Raw genomic sequence first — 12,771 nt, 5'->3', positions numbered from 1 at the left:
AAACATCTGCAAGAAAACCATCAAGCTCAAAGAGCACCAAGGACCTCACAGGTCCTTCTCCTTTACTACTCATGAAACATACTTTGAGATCCTCAACACATATCTTAGGTCTGGGCTGGCATAGTGTAGTAGTGGCTAAGTGCCTGCCTGGTCTGGCAGCTGAGGAGACCCAGGTTCTAGTCCTCCCATAAGCACAAAAGGAAGTTGGGTGACTTTAAGTCAGACCTCTCAACCCCCAATCAGTGGTAGGTTCTGCAACAAATTAGTTAAGAAGCAAAGCCATTATTGCTTCATGCCCTGACGCACTTCACTAAGTGAGAGAACTGAGTTCAGAATAAGTGTTAAGAATAATTGGGACTCCAAAACAAAGAAATAGCCAATATGTGTTCTTTAAAATCACTTTTATTTGACTCCACTTGACTGTACTAGTTGCAGGCTTGATCATGCATTCAGCATTAACTAAAAGACTCAAGTTATATTCAAGGGTAGTCCTGGGCTTCAACAAAGCTGTATTAAGAAATGTTCCCAAAAGTCTTACACTTAGGCAAGAAAAAACAAAGGTACATATATACACTGGGTGAAACCAGGCTTTATAGCAGTGACTGTGAGAGGGATCTTGGAGCCTTAGTGGACAACTAGCTAAATATGTGCCAGCAGTGTGCAGTGGCAGCCAAAAAAGCCAATGCAATCCTAAATTGCATTAATCGAGGGATACAATCAAGATCAAGGGAGGTACAAATACCACTCTATAACGCCCTAGTAAGACCACACCTAGAGTACTGCATCTAGTTTTGGGATGAAAAGCAGCTGCCAGCTTGTAAAGAAGTGCTTTAAAAGTGTTTAATAACAGTCTTTCAGATTTTTTCACAGCCATTGAACCATTAAAAGCCTTTAAAAGTCATTAAAAGTCTTTAAAAACAGCCCTTCAGATGTTTTTCACAGCCATGTGATCCATTAAAAGTCTTTAAAATACTTTAAAAGACTTTAAAAACAGACTTTCAGATGTTTTTCACAGTCCTGCGATCCAGGGCTGGTGGGTGAGTAGGGAAGGGACTTTTAAACTAGCGCTTTAAAAGTGAGTGAGTGAGTGGGTGAGTGTCATGTCTCCACGTCTCGAAGCTTTTTCAAAATCAGCTGAAGTTGGCTAACACTAATTTAAATGCAACCACAGTATAATGCCTGAAAGAGAATTCACCCACTGCTTTGATTCTTCCCATATATAAAGTACATCCACCAAATTGGTTGCTGAACAATTTTGGTAGGTGTTCACGTGTATATATACATATGCACAAGTGTGGCAAAAAGCAAATCAGTTTGTGAATTCTTTCAGTTTGTGGACCTTTAGCCCAAATAAGCAGGATGTCAGCCTCTGCTTTGCTACTTGCTTTCGGCTGCAATTGAAACGGGGAGGGGGGTTACGTGGTATTTGGGAGGGGAGCTTTCAGCACAGGAGTGAATGAAGAAGGGAGTGTTTTTCTCACCATCTACTGCGCATGCTGCAGATAGTGGAATTGCCTCCAAGGCCAACTGTCCGGCATACCAACCTGATGATGCTTTTGAAGATGTAACCCACATGACACCTGTGGGGTGTGCGGATTGGACTGTGGGATGGGGTTGCCAGGGGGAGGGAGTTGGGTCACATATTGATACCTTTGATTATGTGCACTTTTGCCTCAGATCTTGCTTTGCCTAGCTGCTATCTACTCATAACCAGTAAAAGTACTCCTAATTCTGAAAAATGGAGTTGAGTGGTTTCTTTCTTGGTTACTGAGGGAGGCTGCCCTGACACAGGCCCATACTTCCCATTGAATTAGTAGTATATTTATGTTGGTTAAAATTGTTCTTAATTTTAAATATTGTATTTCTCATGGTTTTTTGCACTACGTATGAAGATATGTGCAGTCTGGTTCATTGTGTGGTCATCTGAAAAGTATGATCAGGAGTTATTTTGAAGGAAATCCTGTTTGTTTTATTCTTTTTTTAATGGCCTATTTTAAGGAGCCTGAAGCGGCTGTTGTAATGAAGTTAGGCAAATGGCAAGAAAGTTTGCACTTTTTTTCCCTTTGGGGGAGGGTGGCCTTAAGCAAATAGATTCCTTGGGTTACAGTACAGCAAGAACAAAGGCAAAATGGACTGCTAAATTGGCCATGCCCACCCAGCCGGTCCGGCCCCCCAACAGTGTGAGGGACTGTGAATCAGCCCCCTGTTCAAAATGTTTGAGGACCCCTGCTCTAGTGCAAGATGAGCAACCAAGATGATTAGGGGACTGAAGACTAAAACATACGATGAACGGGTGCAGGAACTGGGCATGGCTAGTCTAGTGAAGAGAAGGACCAGGGGAGACATGATAGCAGTCTTCCAATACTTGAAGGGCTGCCACAGAGAGGAAGGGGTCAAGCTATTTTCCAAAGCACCAGAAGGCCAGAGAAGGAACAATGGATGGAAACTGAACAAGGAGAGATTCAACCTAGAAATAAGGAGAAATTTTCTGATAGTGAGAACAATCAACCAATGGAACAGAAATTGCCTTCCGAAGTTGTGGGAGCTTTATCACTGGAGGCTTTCAAGAAGACACTGGACTGCCATCTGTCAGAAATGGTGTAGGGTCTCCTGCTTGAGCTTGGGGGCGTGGGGGAGCATTGGACTAGATGACCTACAAGGTCCCTTCCAACTCTGTTAATCTGTTTAATTTAAAATGCTCTGAATTTGAACTGCCACCATTTTTTGGTCAATTTTTGCAGAGAAAGAAGATATTTGAAATGCTGTTAGCCCTCAAAACCTGAGTTCAAAGTGACATTCTTAAAGAGTGACTACAGTCCATGTCATAGCAAACTAGCCACTGATTACCTTTTGAATCTATCCACTTCCTCCATCTTGGATTTCTAATAGTAACAAAGAAAAAGAGCTATTTTAGCTATTTTCCAAGCATTTTATTTATATGCTGTGACTACTGGATTAGATAGTACTCTGGACATAGAAGATGCATCAAGGAATTCTGTGTACAGAAATAAATAAGTAAATAAAGTTTACAAAACACTTTGTAGGTACTACAACAAGCCTACCAGAGCCAATATTGAATAGTCCATTCACCACCACCTGAAAAAACTGTTCAAATCTCAAGGAATCAATGGAAGCAGAAATGTACACTGTAAATGCTCCGGCCACCATTAGCACAGCAATAATGAACTAATATTGCTGTTGAGACTTGTGTTTTTGTGAAGGTTTTGTGCAGGTTTCTCTGCACAACAAAGTGCCCCTGCTGCCTCCTTGGTCTACTCAGCTTCTTCAAGATGATCACTGTTGTTTCTTTTGTGGAAAAGAAGACCAGGAGACTAGTATAGCTTAAAAGTGATTGCATACTTTTACAAGCAGGACTCCCAGATAAAGAATTGAAAGTGCATGCATTTGCATGTCAATATTTTTTTCCAATGGTAAACAATTGTTTTACCATAAGTCTTGTAAACTACTTTAAAACTTTGTTTTAGAATTTTGAACTTTTGAATTTTAAAAATACATTAAAAAAATAAACCTTGGAAAGTTTTTGGAGCAGACCTTTTCCGTTCAACTCAATAACAGCTGAATAAACAAATTGAAGCAGGAAGGAAGCTGCCCAATCTACCGTGCTTTACAATTCTAAATGCAAACTTTGTGAAAAGGAGGATAGAGTTTTAGGTGTGGGTTAGGTCACAAAATATTCCACTAATGTGCACTTAGGAAAAAAAACTTTGTTGGGAACATAGATGAGCTGCAACTCCTTCAAGAAGTCACCATTTTTCCTGGATTTCTGTAGCTGTTGCTGTGGTGCCATGAAAATACACCATTAAATTAAAGTGGAACTGACAGGATGTGACAAGTTGGCTGGACCTTGTGTCTTTCGTTCACATGTATTTGCCTCGGATCCTGCCCACATGGCATCTCTGACCTTAAGATGCACTTTTGACTTTCCCCAATTGCAATTTTGACCTTCAGAAGCTGCCTTTGTACTTTTGACCATCCTAAATCGTACTCTTGCCTTCTCCAAATTGCACTTTAACGTAAATTATACTTTTGACATCCCATTACTGTATATATTTTAAGATAGACATACTTTTGTCCTTGATTTAAATAGCAGCACTCAAGTTTTCTATAATGGACTGCATGTTTGAGCTTAACTATCAGATTAAAGCATGGAATTGTGCCAAAATTTCTAGCCCCCATTATATCCTCTTCTGTCCATGCATGCACATAGAACGTCTCCAGTTTCAATTCTACAATATTTCTTCTGAAGTGGAACAATATTTTCTGGGGTATTATAGTATGATGGTGCTCATAGGCAGAGTTATGAGAAGAGAAGCATGCCATTTTCTTCGCAAATGCAAAAGTGCATTTTAGAAAGGTCAATGTGTAATTTAGGTTAAAAATGCAGCTTCTGAAAGTCAAAATTGCAACTTACGAAAGCAGAGATCAACGCCCATCAGACAAAATGTCTTCTCCCAACCATGTGCAGATTTGTTCAGTCAGGAAGTATTACACCCCAGATGAAGCAGGTACAGAAGAGCAGAGCTTTGTAATTTTATGTACTGCTCATCAAAAGTGGATAACTTGAGTCTGAAATGAGATGACAGGCCATTTGGAATTTTCATTCATTCGTTTTCAAGTGGAGCATAGAATAATGAGCAAATATGCATTTAGTACCCAAAGACAAGATTGCTGAAATTGCCAGGAAATCTAGGAAATCTGGACAGAGATGGGAAGTAGATCTTTTGATGAGTTCCAAACACCTACTTGTTGTTGTCAAGCTGGGCACATTATGAAACAGGATTTAGGCATGGTGTTCTTTCACTTTCCTGAGGAATTCTGATATGCAAGGCCTGCTTGGAATCATTTTATTCTGTTCTAGGAAAGAATGATGCTAGCCTACACAAAGCAGTTTGTTTAATAAACTATACAACTCAACAGAGGCTGGGTGGAAGAGAAACACGAAACCTCCCCATGAAAATCCAAGCCAGGGTTTGGCCTTTGCTGTGTCTTCATGGCTTTTCTCTTTCAGGGGAAGTTGGCCATGGCAGGTGTCCTTGCGTCTGAAGGGGATTCACAAAGATGCTCGATTGCTGTGCGGCGCAACTCTTATCAGCAGTTGTTGGGTGATGACAGCAGCACATTGCTTCAAAAGGTAAGGCATCCACTTATTGTTAGTCAGAAAAAAATTAAATCATGGCTTGTGAACATATCATAGAAAGCTTCTTCATGTCTCCCTAAATTCAACTTGAGGGTAGGGTTAGGGTTAGGGTTAACCATTCTTAAAGTCACCTCATCCTATATCCTTCTTTTTATATGCAGCTTATAACTGATGCCAGTGGACTTTGAGTTTCTTTAAACTCAACTTGTGTTAATATTTTACACATTTTTTTCAGAAGCATTATATTTGCCCATTGTGTCACACATTGGTGGTGACCTAATTAATGAGGCATATTGATGGAGAATGGATCTGTCCAGCTCCTATTGGCTGCTTATGACAAATCCTTTTTCCACTCTTCCCCTCCTGACGTGTAAAAGACTCATGGTAGAGACATTACCCAAACTAGGGGTTGCTCCTGATTCATCTACCCCCCCCCCTAAGCTGCCCTAATGTCATACAGTATGCTGTGTGGGCTGATGTGGGATTGTTGCTTCAATCAACGCATTCTCCACCCCTAGATGGCATGTCAGTAGATAGCAAAGTCATATTGTTACCTCCCTGGTCCTTCCTGTGGCATGAAAACAGGTGGCATGGGAAGCCTCCCCTACTATATCTGAAAGCACCCTCACCTCTGGGCCTGACATACAGTGGTGGGATAACAGAAATAGCAACCCTGTGGATCAGGCACTGCAAGTGATCCAGGGGTAATGCCCCCTTCCTACCCTCTGATAGAAAGCAAATCTCATTGCTTCAGCTGCTCTAACCACCTGTCAGAATTTCCCTTCTCCTCAGCCTCAGCCTTCAATAGGGCAAGCAATAGCCATGAAGGATTTTCCCATCCGCAGGGAATTCCCCAACCATTGTAACTTTAGCAAGCCATTAAGACAGCACTGCTCACCAATCTCATTGCCAGCATGGACTGATGCCCAGCTGCTTTAGCAAGAGACAGTTATGCTGGCAACAGCTGGGTATGCCAGTGTGCCAATAATGGCTGGGTCCCCACATCATGCTAAGTCTTAATAGAGCTTGTTCACAACAGACCCTGCTATGCGTAGTGCACCACCCTCTCAAGGACTTCAGGTTGGTTTTATTTATGGGTGTCTTAGTTATATTTTTGAGGAATATAAAATATCTGCCTAAAGTGAGTAATGTAATATATGATTTGATCTCGTGTGTGTAGGATGGCAGAGGAGGTGTTTTTAATTGACTCAGCGCTCCTTTAAAAAGATCCTTTCCAGTTGAAAGAAACATGAAACATCTTCAATGAAAACTTACTGGCTCTTTTGACTCTTTTGCGGGCAGATTTGGGGTAGACGTTCGTCACTACCTTCTGCGGGTGGGAGACCACCATACCGGTGTGAGAGACGAGTCAGAGAGAGAGTTGCCGGTGGAGAAGATCCTCCTTCATAGAAATTATCAGCCGAGCAGTAATGATAATGACATTGCTCTGGTCAGGATGTGGGGCAAAGAGGGCAAATGTCTTTCCTTCAACCACCATGTCTTCCCAGTCTGCCTCCCTGCTGGGAAGCAGAAAGCTGCAGTGGACCGAAAGTCTTGCGTCATATCAGGCTGGGGGGATACAGGTAAGTGCTGGGCTGCCTCCTAACTTCCACATGGGACATCGAAGAATAAATAGAGAAGTTAATCCTCCCTATTTGCAACTTTTGGAAAACCCTGATGGCCTTTATCAACTCATACAGTTTTAAGTATATAATAAATAATCAATGGAAAGCAAAAACAGTGAATGTTGTCAAATTAACTTGAAACTAAATAACATTGCTTTTAAAATGGAGAGAAATGCAGCCAGGTTAGCTACTGCATATATTAAACATTTCAACTTAAAGAAGCTGTTCCTAGTGTCACTATGAACTGTCACTGTGTAGCCTGTAAACCTGTTGAAGACTTCATTGGTAGAAAGGATGGGTATGAAATATGACATGATTTATCCTAAAGTTCTGACTTATATCATAGATGAATGTATATATTTTACACCCAGTAGTTTCTAAAAAGAATGTAAATAGGAAACCACGTGAGGGAAATGGATGGTTTACAATAAATAAAAACAAATAAATCCCATTATAAATAAAATAAAAGACCCACTACTGTACGCAGAAATGCCCCTACTAGTTTATATAGTTATTTAGTTATATTTCATACAAAAAATATGACAGATCAATCTTTTGAGCCTGGCAAAACAGCAGAAGGCAAAACAAGAAGCAATGGATGGAAAGAAGAAGCAACCTAGAACTAAGCAGAAATTGCCTGACAGTGAGAACAATTAACCTGTGGAACAATTTGCCTCCAGAAGTTTTAAGTACTCCATCACTGGAGGTTTTTAAGAAGAGATTGGGCAGCCAATGTCTGAAATGATATAGGGTCTCCTGTTTGAGCAGAGGGTTGAACTATTAGAAGACCACCAAGGTCCCTTCCAACTGTTTCTCTGATGATCTCCAGATGTGCTCTACCACAGTTGCCACCATCTCAGAATCTAAGAATACGGAATAACAAAGTTGGAAGGGACTTTGAAGGTCTTTTAATCCAACCCCCTGCTGAGTAGGTGACTGGAATACTGCTATTGTAGCAATAGCAATAGCACATAGACTTAAAGACAGCTCCATTGTGCTTTACAGCATTATCTGAGCTATTTACAAATGTCAGCATATTGCCCCCAATAGTCTGGGTCCTCATTTTACTGATCTTGGAAAAATGGAAGGTTGAAATTAACCCCTGAGCTGATCACAATCGAACTCCTGGGAGTAGGCAGAGATAGCCTGCAATTCTATATACTAACCACTGCGCCACCATGACTCCTATCATATCACCCCTAGTCCTTCTTTTCATTATACTAGAGATACCTATTGTGGGGATGCTTGTGTAAAACACACCAGGCAAAATGGAGGGGGTGATGCCCATCCAGGTGGAGCCTACCCCTAGCCTTGCTCTTCCGCAGTATGTCTTTCCAGTAGTTGGTTGCTAAGGAGGTATATTTAGAATGTAGAACATTGAATAAAGGGTTTGGAAGGGTCTTGGAGGTCTTCTAGGACAGCCCCCTGCCCATGATAGGAGACCCTACATCAGTGGTGGGTTGCAGGCAGTATGCCCCGGTATGGGAGTACCAGAGCCAGCCCGGAGCACCGGATACTGTTCCGGTACAGTGCTCTGGAGGGCCCACCCGCCCGCCCGAGCTCCTTAAAGGCTTCTGCACTTCCGCGCAGGCGCATGGCACGTACAATACCTGCACAACGCTCCGTGGAGCAGCTGGAGCGTTGGGGAGGTGCTTGAACGCACCAGTTGGAACGGGATTTGTAACCCACCACTGCCCTACATCAGTGTTGGCGAACCTTTTCGGCACCAAGGGCCGAAACCAGAATGCACATGCAGGCGTATGCCAAAGCCAAGAATGCACCAGCTGGTCTTTGTGCATGTGGGAGTACCGGAAACCTGAATAGCAGCCGCCCAGTGCACATGTGCACGCCAGCCAGCTGCTCTTCTGTGTACTGGAGCATGCATGTATGCTGGCCAGCTGGTCTTCATGCATGTGCACAGGAAACTGGAAGAGCAGCTGCCTGGTGCACATGTGTGCGATGGCCAGTTGGTCTTCTGGTTTCTGGCACTCCCACGCGCAAAGACCAGCTGGCCAGCATGCATGCGCATGCTGGAACCCGTAAGAGCAGCTGGTTGGTGCACATGCCCAGAGAGAGGGCTCTGCGTGCCACCTCTGGCACAAGTGCCATAGCTTTGCCAGCACAGCCCTAGACAATGGCTATCCAATCTCTTCTTAAAAATCTCCAGTGATGGAACATTCATGACTTCTGAAGCCATTCCACTCCACTCAGGGGTCGTAGTCACTCACCTTCCCTACTGGTGCAGTCCCTCAAACATTGGAAGACTGCTATTATGTCACCCCTATTCATATTTATATGTTCTTTGTAACTTTCCCTTAAGCAGCAATTGCTAAAGTAAGGGAAAGAGGGAGGGGGAGCAAGAGAAGGACAATCTCTCTGTTTGAAGGCAGTAAATCCTCCTGTGAGTTGAATGGTTATATTTTGTGAATGGCTGTGGGAAACAAAAGGAATGATTTTCCTTTCTTTGCTTTTATTCTTTATCTCTTTGTTTACTTCTCTCCCCTGGAACCACAAACCACAAGCTGATTCTTTGTACTTAAGTGTTATTTCAATATTAACCACAAGAGGGGAAGACAAAAGACTTTGTCTCTATCAGAAAGCTATTTCTCTCTCTCTTTTTTTTCTCTCTTTTTTTTTACATCTTCTCTTTTTTGTTTTGATTTCAACATTGCTTATAAAGACTCGAGTCCACTTGTAAAGAATAAATACAGTAGTAAATACTTTTTAAATTGATCATTTTTATACACAGAGAAATACACATACACACACACATTTATACACACACACACACACACAACACGGATAATGCAATATCCGAGATAAAATATTAATTAAGCTAAAACATAATAAAATCACCATAAGTAGGAAAAATAAGACGTGCTATTGTATTAAACATGTAGAAATTCTCAGATTACTATCTAAATTCTACAATTACCCTAATCTTTCTCCTCTCAACATTTTTCTTTTTGGAATACAAGTAATACTTGTTTAGCAACAACCGGGGCCAGGAACTTGGTTGTTAAGCAAAGCAGTTGCTAAGTGAAACCATAAGTCTGCTTAAGATTTTACTTCATCTTTTTACTTTACATACAAGTTTGTAAATATAAAGATTGGTTGCAAAGTCATTTTTCCATCCTCATGATAACTGCAAACAGATACTAAACAAGGCAGCTGCTAAAGGAAGTCTACTTGCAGAGACAAAAACTGGGCAGTTAAAAAATAGAGTACTTGAGGAATTATTGAATGCCAACTCTGTTTCTTTCCTGTAAGTGCACTACACCGGATCAATAATTTTACACCCAGAAGTAAGACAATTTTAAAAATAAATTTTATGAATCCTTTTTGATTATTTTAGATGATAGGATCATGAATTCAGTGTAAGGTGTAAATTATTCTCAATCCTTCCTGCAAACTATTTTATGTATTTAAATTCTAGATTAGTAAAATATTCTGTTACAGACACATCCTGGCCTTTAGAGTGTTCCAAGGAATTACACCCAGCATTTAACAGTGTACTAGAACAGAATTTGTTTTACAATTCTCAGGATTCTTAAGGACTAGCACAGTACTAAGAGCAAAGGGCATCTTCAATAGGAACTAATCCTAAAATAAAGCAGTGTTGTTAATTAAATCCATAATTACAATCACTGAAGTCCCAACTCCTTCTGAATCACTGTGTATTAGAACAGTGGTCCCCATCCTTTCTGGCTGTGCAGAAATGGTTCCATGCATGTGTACGTGTGCAGTTCCATTTGCGCAAGTGGTGGGCACTTGTGCGCACATATGAAGTTCCATTTATGTGAGTGTTGGGTGTGTCCACCACTCACACAAATGGAGCTCCATGTGCGCAAGAGAATGCCTGCCACTTGCGCAAATGGAGCTACGCCATGCACATTTGCCTGCTGCTTGCGCAGGCTGGGGGTTGGAGACCTCTGTATTAGAAAAAAAATTGGTGAAGTATTAGTACTATTATTTCTTAGTATCAGTATTCCATTTCTGAGATTGGTTGCCTTTATTCAGGATGGGTCTTGTTTTCCAAGGTTTGCTACTTAAGTTATCCTTTTGCCTAAATTGCACAATGTGCACCTGCAAATTTGGATTACACTGCTGAAAAGTCGCACTGTATACTTGAGTAAAAAGAAAAGAGAATATAATTAAAGTATTTCTATATTTACTGAATTAGAGTGATAATTTATTTATTCTGGTTTTATTTTATTTTTTTACTTTTTATTATGCAAACCTTCCAGAGTATGGCATTCTTTAAATCTATGTAATTTAAAATAAAGGGACACGGTGGCTCAGTGGCTAAGAGGCTGAGCATGTCGATACAGAAAGTCAGCAGTTCAGTGATTCAAATCCCTAGGGCCGTGTAACGGAGTGATCTCCCGTTATTTGTCCCAGCTTCTGCCAACCTAGCAGTTCGAAAGCATGTAAAAATGCAAGTAGAAAAATAGGGACCACTTTGATGGGAAGGTAACAGCGCTCCAGGTCCCTTTGGTGTTGAGTTATGCCAGCCACATGACCACAGAGACGTCTTCGGACAGACGGAAGTTCTGCCTCTAGCTCTCTCCGATTCCAGAGACCTGGATTTTCACCAACAATCCCCTTTTGTTCCTAGCCTTATTTAGTTTAGCTACAAATTGATTCTTATTTTCTTGACAGATTGATGTATAAAAATATATTATTTTACACATTTTAAAATTGTTTGAAATCTAGATCCCATTCTAAATTTATTTTTAATTATTTTTGTTAGTTTCTTTGAAGGCTTTTTAACTTTAAAAAAGTGGGATAAAATATTTTAAACAAATAAGTGTAAATACAAAAAAAAAAAACGTTTAAATCAGAATGGCGGGCCTCCAAGATAGCTCACAACAAAATGAACTTTGTTTTAAAAAAAAGTACTATGAACAATCATTAAAAGCCATATCCCATAAAATTATAGATCTAACCCTGCAATGAATTTTTTCTATCTATTTTGTTGCTTTCTGTGTTGAATATTAATTATTCTTCCAGGAAAGTCATATTCAAGGATGTTACTCCAGGGAACCGTGCCTCTTCTCCCAAGGAAAGTATGCACATCTCGTTATGGAAAGAAATTTACTAATCGGATGCTCTGTGCTGGAAACCTTTCTGAAGACAATCGGGTAGACAGCTGCCAAGGGGACAGTGGAGGACCATTGGTGTGTCAAAGACCAAATACACAATGGGTAATTCTAGGGATTACTTCCTGGGGATATGGCTGTGGGCAAAAGGATTCCCCTGGTGTTTATACAAAGGTCAGCAAATTTGTGCCTTGGATCAAAAAAGAGACCAAAATAATATGAGAACAGTCAACCCAAAGATTGATTCATGGTGCTTTATGAAGTGGGACTTAAAATGTAAGGAGCCATAGCTTTAATCTTTAATTGATATCTTGATACTTGATATCTTTTCCAATATTAGCCATAAATTCTTTAAGACAAATGGACAAAAATGCCATAGAAATGACTGTAAACTCTGCTCTGATTCCATTTCTGAATATATAATATTCCTAGAAGTAAATTTTCTTAAAATCTGTACAAAGCTTACAAGACAGATTTGTTTTCATATCACCTATGACTGCATTATGTTGTTTGCTCCTACTTTTCAGTCTAATCTTAGGGCGGGTCCATCCTAAGTTACTTTCTCTGACTGCTAAGCCCCTGAGCACTCCTGCTTATCATGTCTGAATGTTTACAGATACAGATTAACAGAGTTGGAAGGGACCTATGCAGGTCATGTAGTCCAACCCCCATCCAAGCAAACCCTACAGCATTTTTGACAGATGGCAGTCCAGTGTCTTCTTGCAAGCTTCCAGTGATGTAGCTCCCACAACTTCTGAAGGCAACTTCTGTTCCATGGATTGATGGTTCTCACTGTCAGAAAATTCCTCCTCATTTCTAGGTTGAATCTTTCCTTGATCAGTTTCCATCCATTCCATTCCTTGTCTGCCCTTCAGGTGCCTTGGAA

General features: G+C 40.8%; 1 protein-coding gene across 2 annotated transcripts in view; it reads left to right on the top strand.

Moving 5' to 3' along the window:
* LOC309392504 (neurotrypsin-like) overlaps positions 1 to 12,265 on the top strand; it is a 41,119-nt gene extending 28,854 nt beyond the window's left edge. For both annotated transcript variants that reach the window (XM_081953801.1, XM_081953800.1), the window contains 3 exons: positions 5,030 to 5,152; positions 6,461 to 6,741; positions 11,797 to 12,265. In XM_081953801.1, coding sequence (XP_081809927.1) covers positions 5,030 to 5,152; positions 6,461 to 6,741; positions 11,797 to 12,107 — 715 coding nt within the window. In that variant the 3' untranslated portion in view covers positions 12,108 to 12,265. The remainder of the gene's footprint in view (positions 1 to 5,029; positions 5,153 to 6,460; positions 6,742 to 11,796) is intronic.
* Positions 12,266 to 12,771: the final 506 nt, after the last annotated feature.

This window comes from Natrix helvetica (genome assembly GCF_964273705.1).
Source record: "Natrix helvetica genome assembly, chromosome: 5".
Classification (NCBI taxonomy): domain Eukaryota; kingdom Metazoa; phylum Chordata; class Lepidosauria; order Squamata; family Natricidae; genus Natrix; species Natrix helvetica.
This window is presented reverse-complemented; position numbering and strand designations above follow the sequence as displayed.